Source organism: Eubalaena glacialis, chromosome 2 (assembly GCF_028564815.1).
Source record: "Eubalaena glacialis isolate mEubGla1 chromosome 2, mEubGla1.1.hap2.+ XY, whole genome shotgun sequence".
NCBI lineage: Eukaryota > Metazoa > Chordata > Mammalia > Artiodactyla > Balaenidae > Eubalaena > Eubalaena glacialis.
The window spans coordinates 140,795,317-140,808,543 of NC_083717.1; the positions used below are offsets into that span (position 1 = coordinate 140,795,317).

A 13,227-nucleotide genomic window follows, 5' to 3' on the forward strand; every position below is an offset into this window, starting at 1 on the left:
CTCCCCTTGTCCCATATCCTCCCCTATTCCTTCAGTCTCTCTCTCCATCCGCACCCTATACCTCATCATCAGTTTTGCTTCTTTTCTAGATTCATATTCATCAACATACAAATGTGCCATAATATTTCCTGTTTTTAAAAGTCCTTCCTAAACTGCACATCTTCTTCACATTTTCACATTTCTTTTCTCCCCCCTTTTTAGCAAAAGTCCTCAAAAAGGCTAATTCATTGTGTCTGCTTTTTCACCTCATGTTCTCTTCTCAACCTTCTTTAATTGGCTTTCAACCCTCCCCACCGTGACCGCCACTTCACTAAAACTGCAAAAGTGACCATTTGCTAAACACTGGTCACTTATTAGTCCTCATCATACTTAGCCTCTCAGCATCATTTGACAAATTTGACACTCCCTTCTTCATACACTTTTTTTCATTTCACCCTGGAAAAATTTGAGACTCTTGGTTCTTTTCCTGCTTCAGTACTTAATGGTTCCTGCTCTTCTGTTTGATTTCAAAATTGAGGAGTGCTCCAGAATTTAATCCACTGGCGTTCTCTATCTACATTCATTCCATAGATCCAGGCTGGCAATCTTTCCCTATAAAGAGCCAGATAGTAAAATATTTCAGGCTTTGCAGGCCACTTATCTCTGTTGCAGCTACTCAACTTTGCTGTTATAGTGCAAAATCAGCCTTAGACAGTATGAAAACAAATGGGCACGGTTGTGTTTCAGTGAACTTTACTTATAAAAATTTTACTTATAGAAGAAAACTCTGATGGGGCTAGATTTGGTCTGTGAGCCATAGTTTGCCAACCCCTTTCTTAAATGATCTCATTCAGTTCGATAGCTTTAAATTCTATCTGTACTCTGATTTCTCATAAATGCATATGTGAATCCCTGGTATCTTCTTGAGCTCTAGACTTGTAATCCAACTGCCTCCTTGACTTCCACTTGGATGCCAATAGACATCTTAAATTTAACATGGCCAAAATAGAACTCTTGAAATTCCACTTCCTGCCAAGATGGATTAACAGGCATTAGATTTGCCTTCACATCAGAAAGAACTAAAGAAATAATACAAAATATATGAAACAATGGTTTTCAGAATATTGTTAACCAGGTGGTGAAAGACAGTGATCCCTGAGAAACAAACAAGGTGAGCCCTTGCTAACTTCCTGCACAGCTTAGGGACGGGAAAACCATGTAGATACTAGCAGAGATAGAGATGGAGCTGGGAGTTTGGGGAAGCCAAGATAGCTAGAGCTTGCAGGGCAGAATGCCAGAGGAGGATACAGTTCCTTAAAGAACTCTAAGAACCTTCAGAGGATTATTCTCAAATGTTTAGCTGAGTATTTGGTCAAGGCATGCTTGTGAAACCAGAACAAGGACCACTCATAGAAGTTACAAAGAACATTCCCTGGGACGTATACAAGGCCAAGAATACTTTCTGTCCCCACTGGCAGAGTGGAAAACCTTATAATTCACATGGCATTAGGTAGAATACTCAGGAGAGTTTTGCTTCATCTATGGAATGAATAAGCCCTAGGCTAAAGACTAGTTTTGTTTCTCCAAACAAAGCATAAAAGCAAGGCCTGAAAGGATCAGACTTTCCAAGTAACTTAACTATATCTCATAATGAAGCCTAAAAATATTTATAGGAATACAAAAATATCTAAGATAAAAATTCACAATGCCCGGCATCCAATAAAAAATTACCAGGCATGCAAAGAAGCAGGAAAATACAACCCATAATGAAAAGGAAAAAAAGCAAACAATTGAAACTAATCCAAAAATGATATAGATGATAGAATTAGTAGACAAAGACATTATAACTATAGTTAAAATTCTAACCCATGTGTTAAAGAAGCTAGAGGAAAGACATGAACAGAGGATCGGTGAGCTGTAGGACAACTTGCAAAATCCCTTTTGTTATATAATGTAACATGATTGAGAGAAGTGATATCTCATCATATTCACCCTCAAGGGGAGAGTATTATTCAGGACATGTACACCTGGGACAGGAATCAAGGTGCCATCTTAGAATTCTATCACATCATGAATAAAGAGGGCCATTTTATATTGATAAGGGAGTTAATTCATCAAGAAGACATGGCAATCCTGAACCATATTCTATTATATAATATAATATCATATATATTATATTACCATATAATGGAGCTTCAAAATACATTAAGCAAAAACTGGTAGAACTGCAAATAGAAATAAACAAATCCACAATTATAGTTGGAACTCAAACAATCCTCTCATTAATTGATAAAACTAGTAGAAAGAAAATTAGTAAGGATATAGAAGACTTTCAACTTGACCTGATTGACATTTATAGAACACTCCACCTAAAACAACAGAATTCACATTCTTTTCAAGTCTGCAAGGAACATTTACCAAGAAAGACCATATTCTGGAACATAAAACAAGTAATTTAAAAGGTTTCAGATTATACAAATTTTGTTCTCTGACCACAGTGGAATTAAATTAGAAGTTAGGAACACATACCTGTAAAATCTCTAAATATTTGGAAACTAAGGAACATACTTATAAATCACCAATGGCTGTAAGAAGAAATCATAAGGGAAATTAGAAAGTATTTTGAATTTAATGAAATTAAGAATGAAACATTAGATCAGTGACCTCAGCTTTCATCTTAAACTGAAACAGAAGAACAAATGAAGCCCAAAATAAGCAAAAAAAAGAAAATAATAAACAACATAATGGAAATCAATGAAATAGAAAACAAACAATAGAGGATATAAATGAAAGCAAAAGCGGGCTCTTGGAGAAGATAAATAAAATTGATAAACCTCTAGTCAGACTGATGAAGAAAAAAGAGAAGAAACAGATTACTACATCAGGAATGAGAGAAGGAACGTCACTACTGATCATACAGCTGTTAAACAAATAATAAAGGAATATGATAAACAGCTTTATGCCCATAAATTTGACAACTTAGTGAAATGCACAGATTTCTTGAAAGACAGAATCTACCAAAACTCACTCAAAAAGAAGTAGATAATCTATATAACCCAATATCTATTGAGGAAATTGAATTTGAGTTTCTTTCTCACAAAGAAAACTCCATGCTTGGATGGTTTCACTAGTGAATTATACCAAACATTTAGGAAAGAAATCAATTCTATACAAACTTCTAGAACATTGAAGAGGCTGGTATACGTCCCATCTCATTCTTTGAAACCAGTATACCCTGATGTCAAAACCATGCAGATGGGGCTTCCCTGGTGGCGCAGTGGTTGAGAATCTGCCTGCCAATGCAGGGGACATGGGCTCGAGCCCTGGTCTGGGAAGATCCCACATGCCGCGGAGCAACTAGGTCCGTGAGCCACAACCACTGAGCCTGCGTGTCTGGAGCCTGTGCTCCGCAACAAGAGAGGCCGCGATAGTGAAAGGCCCGCGCACCGCGATGAAGAGTGGCCCCCGCTTGCTGCAACTAGAGAAAGCCCTCGCACAGAAACGAAGACCCAACACAGCCAAAATAAATAAATAAATAAATAAATAAAATTAAAAAAAAAAAAACCATGCAGATGCATGTTTCACATGAACTTGAAAAGAATCTGCATTCTGAAGTTGTTTGTAGTGTTCTATAAAGGTTAAGAAGATCAAGTTGGTTGGTAGTGGTTGATAGTGTTAAGTTTTCTGTATCCTTACTGATTTCCTGTTTATTTGTTCCATCAGTTACTGGGCTTTTCCAATCTCCAACTATAGTTTAAGATTTGTATATTCCTCCTTAAATTAAGTTGATTTTCTGTCGGTTTCTTTTTAGCACTTAAATTTTGTTCCCTGGGTTTCTGGCTTGCATATTTCTGAGCTAAAGTCTTTTATCATTGTTATCTTTGTTCTCCTGCATGTAATTTGCCCTTTTTTCTATGGCTGCTTTTAAGAATATTCCCTTCAACACTCTTTTTAGTAATTTGATAATGATGTTCCATTTTGTGTTTATTTTATGGGTATCCTGTTTAGGATTTGTTCTTGGATCTGAGAATTTATAGCTTTGATCAAAAAATTTCAGCCACTATTTCTTAATTTCTTTTTCTGCTTTCCTCTCTCTTGACTCCAATTTCTGTTATTTACTTTGTGTACAGAATCTGGTTGTTTATGCATCTGAACGGTAACTGTAACAGTTTTATGCTTAACCAAAAAATGAAAATATTGAACCAGACAGCTATTAAATAGGTTTACTCTTGCCACCTTAGAATCTTAGGTCTTTTCTCCCTATTTTCCATAACTTATTCAGGGGATTTAAATGCTTAGAAAAATAACCACCATCAATATTACCAACTAAGGAAACTCAGCTTACATTTTTCAAACATATAAGATGGAAACCATCAAGTTTAAAATGTTATATCCCAATCCCACTTGAATCTACCCTCTTGTTGTTAGTATTCACCTACCCTTCATCTGGCTCATTAGGTAAGATAATGAAAAAGAAATACAAGTTACAGAAACATCTGTTGATGGTTTTCTGCACTTGGGTTATATACTTACCAACAAAGTAATACGTAGTTACTTAATCTCCTTCCATTTTTGTTTTACTGATTCCCTCACATTTTATTTGCCATTCCTTTCCCTTCTGTTCTCTAAAAAGAATATGACATTCTTACTGGTGGAGAAATGTTCCTTTTTATTTACAAAGCATGAACTTAGTTTGACTGTCAATAGTGGTTTTGGCTCTTAAAAGGTGTTCTGAATCATGAAAGAGAACTATAGGAGTGAACAAAACTTTCCATATCTTTTTATTTGAGCTTCCTACATGGCAAGGGAAAATACTCAGAGTCTCCTCGTTGGCAGTATTCCATACACACAGAAGAAGAAATCTGAGATCCTGTTCCAGTTGAGCCCCATTTAATGCATGATTTTGTTGTTTCTTTCTTTTTCCCATAGGGAGAAGAAAATTGAGGGACTGAACTTTATTAGATGCTTAGCTGCTTTTCATTCTGAAATATTGAACACAAAGTTGCATGAAACAAATTTTGCAGTAGTTCAAGAGGTAATCCTATTTTTCAGCTGAGTTAAGGATTGTTTGAATAACAAAGTATAAATACGCCACATTTATTTGACCTTAAAAAAGAAAAGCTGTACTAAATGAAATCAGTAGGCTTGTATGTAAAGTAACTCATGCCTTACTTTGCCACATTTGAAAAAATTTATAAAATGTTGATTTTTTTAGGAAATAATATAATACATATTTAAAGCACGTTACTTTGATAGTAAGTTTGGTTTCAAAGTCATTATTACTGATTTTCTTTCAGAATTTCAGCAAAATGTACATTTTGGAAATTTTTTTTAGGTGAAAAATTTACGCTCTGGAGTTTCTCGTGCTGCTGTGGTTTGTTTAAGTGATCTTTTCACTTACCTGAAAAAGAGCATGGATCAAGAACTAGATAATACAGTAAAAGTTTTGTTGCATAAATCAGGAGAATCAAATACATTTATAAGAGAAGATGTTGACAAGGCATTGAGAGCTATGATCACTAATGTAACTCCTGCACGTGCAGTTGTTTCTCTTATCAACGGAGGACAAAGGTAATGTTCAAAATAATCTGGACATGTCCTTAAACTAAAAATACAGTTGCTTGTAATCTGGGGTATAGAAAAAAAAACAAGCAAATTTCAATGTTATTTCAGTCAAAAAACATGTATTAAATAATTCCTATGTGATAACATCATATTAGGTACTAAGCATACAGAGGATAATAATATTGTTATTCTAATGTTACTTACATTCATACATCTGGAGCTAAATAAATGTCAGTGATTATGAGTTTTGTTTTTAACTTCTTGGAGAGGGATAGCTAATGCAAATAATTTGTCATTTTAGCCTGCAAGGATGATTGCTGAGGCTTAGGAGTAATCATTTGACTTTTAAGGTATATCTTTGAAAAATTGTTTATACATCAGCTCTATTTTAATTGACCACGTTTCCCTGTAGCCATTTACACATTGCGGTAAGAAGATGTGCAGCCCAGCACTTATCAGACGTAGTAAAATTTATGGAACCAGAACGTATTTTATCTGGAACAAAGGATATGGCTGACCGTATATTACCAGCTGCTGCTAAATTTGCTCAGGACAGCTCACCAGAAACCAGGTGAGTAGCTGCTAATTGTATTTGCTGAATCTCTTACTATAAGGGCTTAAATGTAGAAACAAAGGCTAAAGAAGAATGAACATTTTTCTAAATGGAAAAGTGGGATTCCCCAGGGATTAGCGCTGGGGGATGATCGTATTTAACCAATTTGCAAATGGTCTTGAGGGAGTGCACAGTGAATTCTCCAAATTTACAGATGACACTACATACTTCTGGGTAGTGAGATGCCGTGTCACAGGGATGATCTGCGTGAAAACGGCACAAGACTCTATGAGTGGGCAGAAAAGTGGCTGAAGAACTTCATTGTGGGCAAATGTAAGGTAATGCATTTAGGGGAAAATGATATATTTTCCAAGAAGCCAGGTAAAATCAAGGAAAAATACAGGAAGCAAATGGATAACATGAGATACGTTCACTTAGAAAATTCCATGAATTTCTGATTGCTGTCTGTACTTGAACAGTTTTATGAAGGTTAAGCACAGTCAGAGAAAGATAACAAAATAATTAAGATGTGGATGGTACTCTAGCTGTAGTGCTGACAGAGGTTTGGAAGTAGTCAGAAGCCTAGGTTCAACTCCTAGCTCCAGTCACTGTCTGCCCTAAGCAAGTTACTTAACCTCTGTTAGCCTCTGTTTCCTTGTCTATCAAATTAGTAAGGTTGGACCAGATATTTATAATGTCCCATACAAAATCTAAAAATTATGGCAGTTATATATGAACATAGATTAAAGGAAGAAGGTAGGATCCTGACTTCATGGAGACTAAAAAGTAAAGAAGGATATCAAACTTTTAACATTTTAAGACAAAGATATTCAGTACTTTAGGTAACTACAGTTAATCTTGTGGAAGCCATTATGCCAAAAGCTAACATAGAAAGTAAATATATTCATTTTCTGTTGCTGCATAACAAATAACCACAAACATAGTGATTTTAGATTTCTAAAAACACAGATTTTTTAAAAACACAAAGTTTTTTAGCTTACCGTTCTTAGGTTAGAAGTCTGGCATGCTCAACTGGGGTCTCTGCTTAGGGTTTCACAAGGCTGAGATCAAGGTAATAACAGTGCTGGGCTCTTATCTAGAGGCTCTATAGACGAATCTGCTTACAAACTCATTCAGGTTTTTGACCAAATTCAGTTTCTTGTGATTATAGGACTGAGGTCCCTGTTTCCTTGCTGGCTGTCAGCCAGGGTCCTCTCTCAGCTCCCTTAAGGCCACCTGAATTCCTTCTCACACAACCCACTCCATCTTCAAGCCAGCAGCAGCAAGTTGAATCCCTCTCATGCTTGGAATCTCTTTGACTTCTTTTTCTTCTACCAGCCACAGAAAGTTCTCTGCATTTAAGGGTTCATGTGATTAGATTAGATTCACCCAGATAATCCCCCTATCTTAAAGTCAACTGTACCATATAACATAATCCTGGAAGTTATATCTCATCATATTCATAAATTTTAGGAATTAGAGCAGGACATCTTTGGGGGAACCATTTTAGAAGTTCTGCATACTACAGTAAAGTTCAAAACAACTTAGGGGGGCTGGATCATAATAGACTAGTTAGGAACAAAATAAAATTTACAATAGTTGTTTTGTGTACATCTTAACCTTTCCTTAATGGCATAGTAATTTTTCTAATCCATTTTGTCATTTCTTAGATTCTTATTTGAAATTTTAAAATTACAAAATAATTACAACTTTCCAGTTTTAGTATTTCTTACACTTTGTGTCCCTTTTGCATGTTTACTTGTTTGCTTTAGCCATTCCCATATCATTAAGGCCTATGATAGACCTACAGTCCTTAACATTCTGGGATAAACTGTAGAGTCACCTTTGAAACTATAACTGATTAGGAGCTACTTGTCCAGGTGTTGACCTTATTCTGGTTGTGGGGCAAGAAAAGTAATTTTTATTCTCTGTTACTACCTCCCTTTCTGTAATTTCATTACATTTGAAGGAGTTTGGTTGATATAAATGATGCTGAGATCATCCTATTCATCTCCCCCACAAAAGCCTTGCCTTTCCTGGTTCTTCTAGTGTCATAATTCCAAGTTGTAGGTAAAAGTATAACTGTAATTATTTTAGGGCCAAGCCTCCTTGAAGAATAATAATGTATTTTTATTATGAGGTACTATACCAACCACCCCATCCAAAAATATCTCCAGTATGCACTTCCACCATATCATTTACCATTAGAATGATATCTTGGCTTAAGGTATTATCCTAAAAGAATTATTTTAAAATTCATATAGCATAAAAAACCTAGTTTGGAGAACATTAGACATTCATTAATATATCAGCCACGATTTACCAACTAACTTTGGTTGTATTTTAAGTAGCAAAGAATAGGTTTTTGAAGAATTGAAACCCAGGTAAGTTTTGGCAGGAAAAGGAAAAGAGAGAGGATCGGAAATACAGAACCTTTGGAAGGTTGTCTCAGGCCAGAACATCTGGCCAGCAGGTGAGCAGCAAAAGGTCACCGGGCAAGGAGCCCAGGACAAAGGCACACTTCTCTTAATTCACAGTTCTGCCAAATGCCAGCCTTGATATGGACTCTCGGGTGCCTGAAAAATAGAGTCAGAGCTTTTGGCTCTGATCTGACACATAGCTAAAAGATTTGAAGCCATGTTTTTTTAAAGATGGGTGGCAAGAGAATGCTGTACTCTCTAATCCAGTTAGTGTAACTACATTTCAATGGCTTATTTAAAATAGAGATGATAATCTTGATGTTGATAGGTTTTTTCTATTGGAAAAAAAAAATTGTATCTAAGGACAGAAACTGAGCTTGTTAAGATTTATAGACTTATTTACATATTTCTTAAATATCCATAGGTATTATGGCCGAAAGATGCTTTTCCTCATGATGTGTCATCCTAACTTTGATAAAATGCTTGAAAAGTATGTCCCATCTAAAGATTTGCCATATATTAAGGAATCTGTTAAAAGCTTACGGCAAAAGGTATGTAGAAGAAGTTTATTTTATAAACAACTTTAAAAACAAAGTTCATTTTCTGAGGAAGGTAAAGGATAGAAATAATTACTTCTTTGATTATTTCTGTTAACCATTTAGAATATATCTATAGTAGCATTTCAACAACTGCAGTATTGAGTAGACATTCATAGTGTCAGTAGATGTTTATTGAACAGAAGCTTGATACTTGGTAGAATGTAGTGTGGTTTATTGGAATTACAAGACAGGTTTGAATCACAACTCAGAATTAGCAACTATATAATCTTAGGCATATCACTTCATTTCTTTAACCCGGAATTTTTATTTTTATAAAATGAGGATAGTGATGTTTATTACAATTGATTCCTACTTTATTTACCTTGTACGTTCCACTGTTAGAGCTCCTACCACACTGTGGAGTGTTGATAAGGAGATCCTTGAGGGGAAGCCCCATGTCTTACATATCATGACAGATAATGGGGATTCAAAAATGTCTGTAAAATGAGTGACTGAGGGAATATCAAGTGAAATGAAATGTGAAAAGTGTCTTATAAAAAAGTAATTTGTTTACATATTATTTTTTGCAAAAATTTCTTAATTTAATAATGTAGAATTTTTCTGTGGTAATTTATGTTATTCCTCTCTGGTAAGCTTAGGCAAAGGATTCATTTATGAAGGGATACTACTTCAAATATGTATTGTGGTAAACATTTTAGAGCATTTTTTTCTTCCTATTGATATTAAAGATTTCAGCTTAATTCATATAGAATTTATCAAAATAACCATGCAAAAAGATTATCTTACTAAAATGAGGCAGATTATATCTGTGAGTTATTTCAAGTACAAGTATCAGGAAAAAAAGAGGTTTTAAATAGTTCTTTCAAAATGTTTATTTTCATACTATTGTTGCATAGGAATTCATTGTTTATATAATGTGTTCGTATTTTCTGTATAGATTTTAAGCTTGAAGAAGAGTAGTTACAAAACATAGATGTTAAGTTTTTCATTTAAACAGTTTTACCAAGCCAATATCATTTCCTAGTAGTTGGGTACATATTTTGTTAATTTACTACTAATTACAAGATAGTTTATATATCTGAAACCCTTTAAAGCACAAGTATAGCAGATTATTAAAATGCTTTCAACCATAAGAGATCAACAATGACTGCTATGAAAATTCCATTGTACACATTCTTTCACTTTACAAGTTTTAAGACTTTTATTACACTGCCTTTCTTATAGGGTTTGGGAGAGATACCACTAGATACTCCTTCAGCAAAAGGAAGACGATCTCATACTGGCAGTGTTGGAAATACAAGGTCATCATCTGTTTCTAGAGATGCTTTCAATTCAGCTGAAAGGTAGAATCATTTGCTAGTCCACATTATTACAGAAATTACTCCCTAATAGTGATGATAGTCTATTTGAATGTTTTCATGAACTATCCCAGGGGTATTTGTCAAAATTTAATGGAGTTTTAAAAGTTGGTAAGGACTTAGGAAGTGTGACGTAATTAGATCTAATAAGGTAATTGTATATTCACAGCAACTTGCTTTTACATGAACTAAACATTAGTAAAACTTTAGTATTATTGAACTTGTCAGTAGTCGGCCAGTGTTGGACAACTCTGATTAATTTTTTCAATTTATAGGCTTTACTTTCCCCCCTTGATTATAAAAGTAATACATAATTATGGTTAAGGGGGAGAAAAACTTGAGAAAATACAAACATTAAAAGAACTTAACTGGGGGGGGTGGTGGTGGGGTGAGTTGGGAGATTGGGATTGACATATATACAGTAATATGTATAAAATAAATAACCAAAAAGAACCTGCTGTATAAAAAATAAAATTCAAAAGAATAAAAATAAGAGAAAAAAAAAGTAAGTGAAAAGAGTGGATATATGTATATGTATAACTGATAAACTTTGCTATACAGCAGAAATTAATGCAACATTGTAAATCAACTATACTCTAGTAAAAATTTAAAATAAAAAAAAAAAAGAATTTAACCAATCACCTATAATATCACCAACCAGGAAAAAAAACTACTCTTAAAATTTTTATAAATATAATTGCATATGTAATTGCATAACCTGTTTAAGCCATTTAGCAATATTTAATAGGTTGATTATATACTTTTAAAAATCTTTCAGAATTATTATGATCTCTTTGGTATGTTTTAAAATATATTTTAAACATTACTTTAAAAATTATATGAGTAGATACATAGGTATCTTTCATATTTTCTGTATTTGTGTATCTTTGGATAATAAATTTTACAAAAAATAAAAATCCATGGACTTTTGGACCTTTGTTTTTCAAAGTATACTTCACAGAGGGATGTGTAATGTACAACATGATAAATATAATTAATGCGGCTGTACATTATATATGAAAGTAAATCCTAAGAGTTCTCATCACAAGGAAAAACGTTATTTATTAAAAACATTTTTTTTCTGTTTCTTTAGGTACAACTAAACTTATTGTAATAATCACTTCATGAGATATGCAAATCATATCATTATGCTGTATACCTTAAACTTACGCAGTGCTGTATATCAATTATATCTCAATAAAATTGGAAGAAAAAAAAAGTGTGGGAGAAACAAAGGCTTGCTTAGACAAAAAATGAGGGAATTTGTTTCCATTAGACTTGCTTTGCAAGAAATGTTAAAAGAGTTCTTTAGAGAAAATAAAATACTATAGGAACTAGGTTGCTTCCAGAGCAGAGACTGTGTATGCCACTTTATTCTATAGCTTGGAAGGACCAAACCACTGTGGGGCGAAAGTCTCAAAACAAAATGTGAGAGAAGATGTGTATTTATGTTTCTTTTAATTATTTTAGAATGAATTATTATTTAATTTATGAGGACTCTAGAGGAAATCGCTGACTTCTTCATGCAGTAAATAGGGCCTACTTCCAGTACCTTACCAATGAGGGCCTCATTTCACCTGCCACCTCAGCTCTTTTCTCCTCCTCAATACCCTTCTCAGTCTGATTGACTTCATTAGTCTGCGGGCCCTTTTTACCCCATTTCTTGCCTCCTAGAGTCCTGCTTTTCTTCAGTTGGTCACTTTTCTCACTGCACTTTAGCTCCCTTCTTCTCTCATGGCATCTTCACCTCCATGTCCAAAGCCTCAGTTCCTCTGTGCTGGGTTTTCTCTGCATGGGGTATGGCCTTCTGTAGCTGTTGTTCAAGTCTTCTATACCCTAACTGATTTTCTGTCTACTTGTTCTATTAATTGCTAAGATAGGAGTATTAATATCTCCAACTGTAGTGGATTTTTTAATCTATACTTTAAGTTCTGTCATTTTTTGCTTTATGTATTTTGATGCAACGTGCTTATTTATGTTCAGGTATTTAGGATAGTTGTGACTTTTTGGTGAAACGACCTTTTTATCCTTATGAAGTCTCTCACTTTATCTCTGATAATATTCTTTTTCCTGAAGTCTACTCTGTCTAGTATTAACCATTTTATTGTAATGGTTTACATGATATGTCTTTTTTTTTTAATAACAGTGTTGTGGAGATGTAATTCATATAACACATAATTCACCTATTTAAAGCATACAATTTAATGTTTTTGTATATTCACTGAGTTGTGCAGCCATCATTACAGTCAATTTTAGAACATTTTCATCACCTCTAAAAGAAATCCCATGCTCATTAATAGTCACTGTCATTTCCCTACAACCCTCCCATTCCAAGCCCTAGGCAATATGCTTTCTGTTTCTATGGATTTGCATATTCTGGGCATTTCATACAGATGGAATCATATGATATGTGGTCTTTTGTGACTGATTTCTTAGACTTGGCATTATGTTTTTAAGCTTCATCCAAGTTGTAGCATATATCGGTACCTCATTCGTTTTTACAACTAAATAATATTCCATCATATGGATACACTACATTTTGTTTATCCATTCATTAGTTGATGGATATTTGGGTTTTGTTGTGGACATGTCTGCAATTCTCTTGGGTATAAGGAGTGGAATTGCTGGGTAGTATGATAACTGTGTTTAAACTTTTGAAGAACTGTCAGACTGTTTTCCAAAGTGGCTCCATTTTACAGTCCAACTTACCAACAATAGTAAGAGGGTTCCAATTTCACCACACCCTCATCAATACTTGTTATTTTCCAAGTAGGTGTAAACTGGTTTCTTAT

At 34.3% G+C, this 13,227-nt stretch overlaps 1 protein-coding gene across 2 annotated transcripts in view; it reads left to right on the plus strand.

Annotated features, from left to right (window-relative positions):
• Positions 1–13,227, plus strand: part of TOGARAM1 (TOG array regulator of axonemal microtubules 1) — an 84,163-nt gene that overhangs the window by 54,121 nt on the left and 16,815 nt on the right. Inside the window, exons 13-17 of one of the 2 annotated variants that reach the window (XM_061182490.1) lie at positions 4,909–5,014; positions 5,315–5,550; positions 5,957–6,115; positions 8,942–9,068; positions 10,302–10,420. In XM_061182490.1, the coding sequence (XP_061038473.1) occupies positions 4,909–5,014; positions 5,315–5,550; positions 5,957–6,115; positions 8,942–9,068; positions 10,302–10,420 (747 nt within the window). Of the gene's footprint in view, positions 1–4,908; positions 5,015–5,314; positions 5,551–5,956; positions 6,116–6,311; positions 6,433–8,941; positions 9,069–10,301; positions 10,421–13,227 lie in introns of those variants that run through there. The other variant, XM_061182489.1, reaches the window with a different exon arrangement.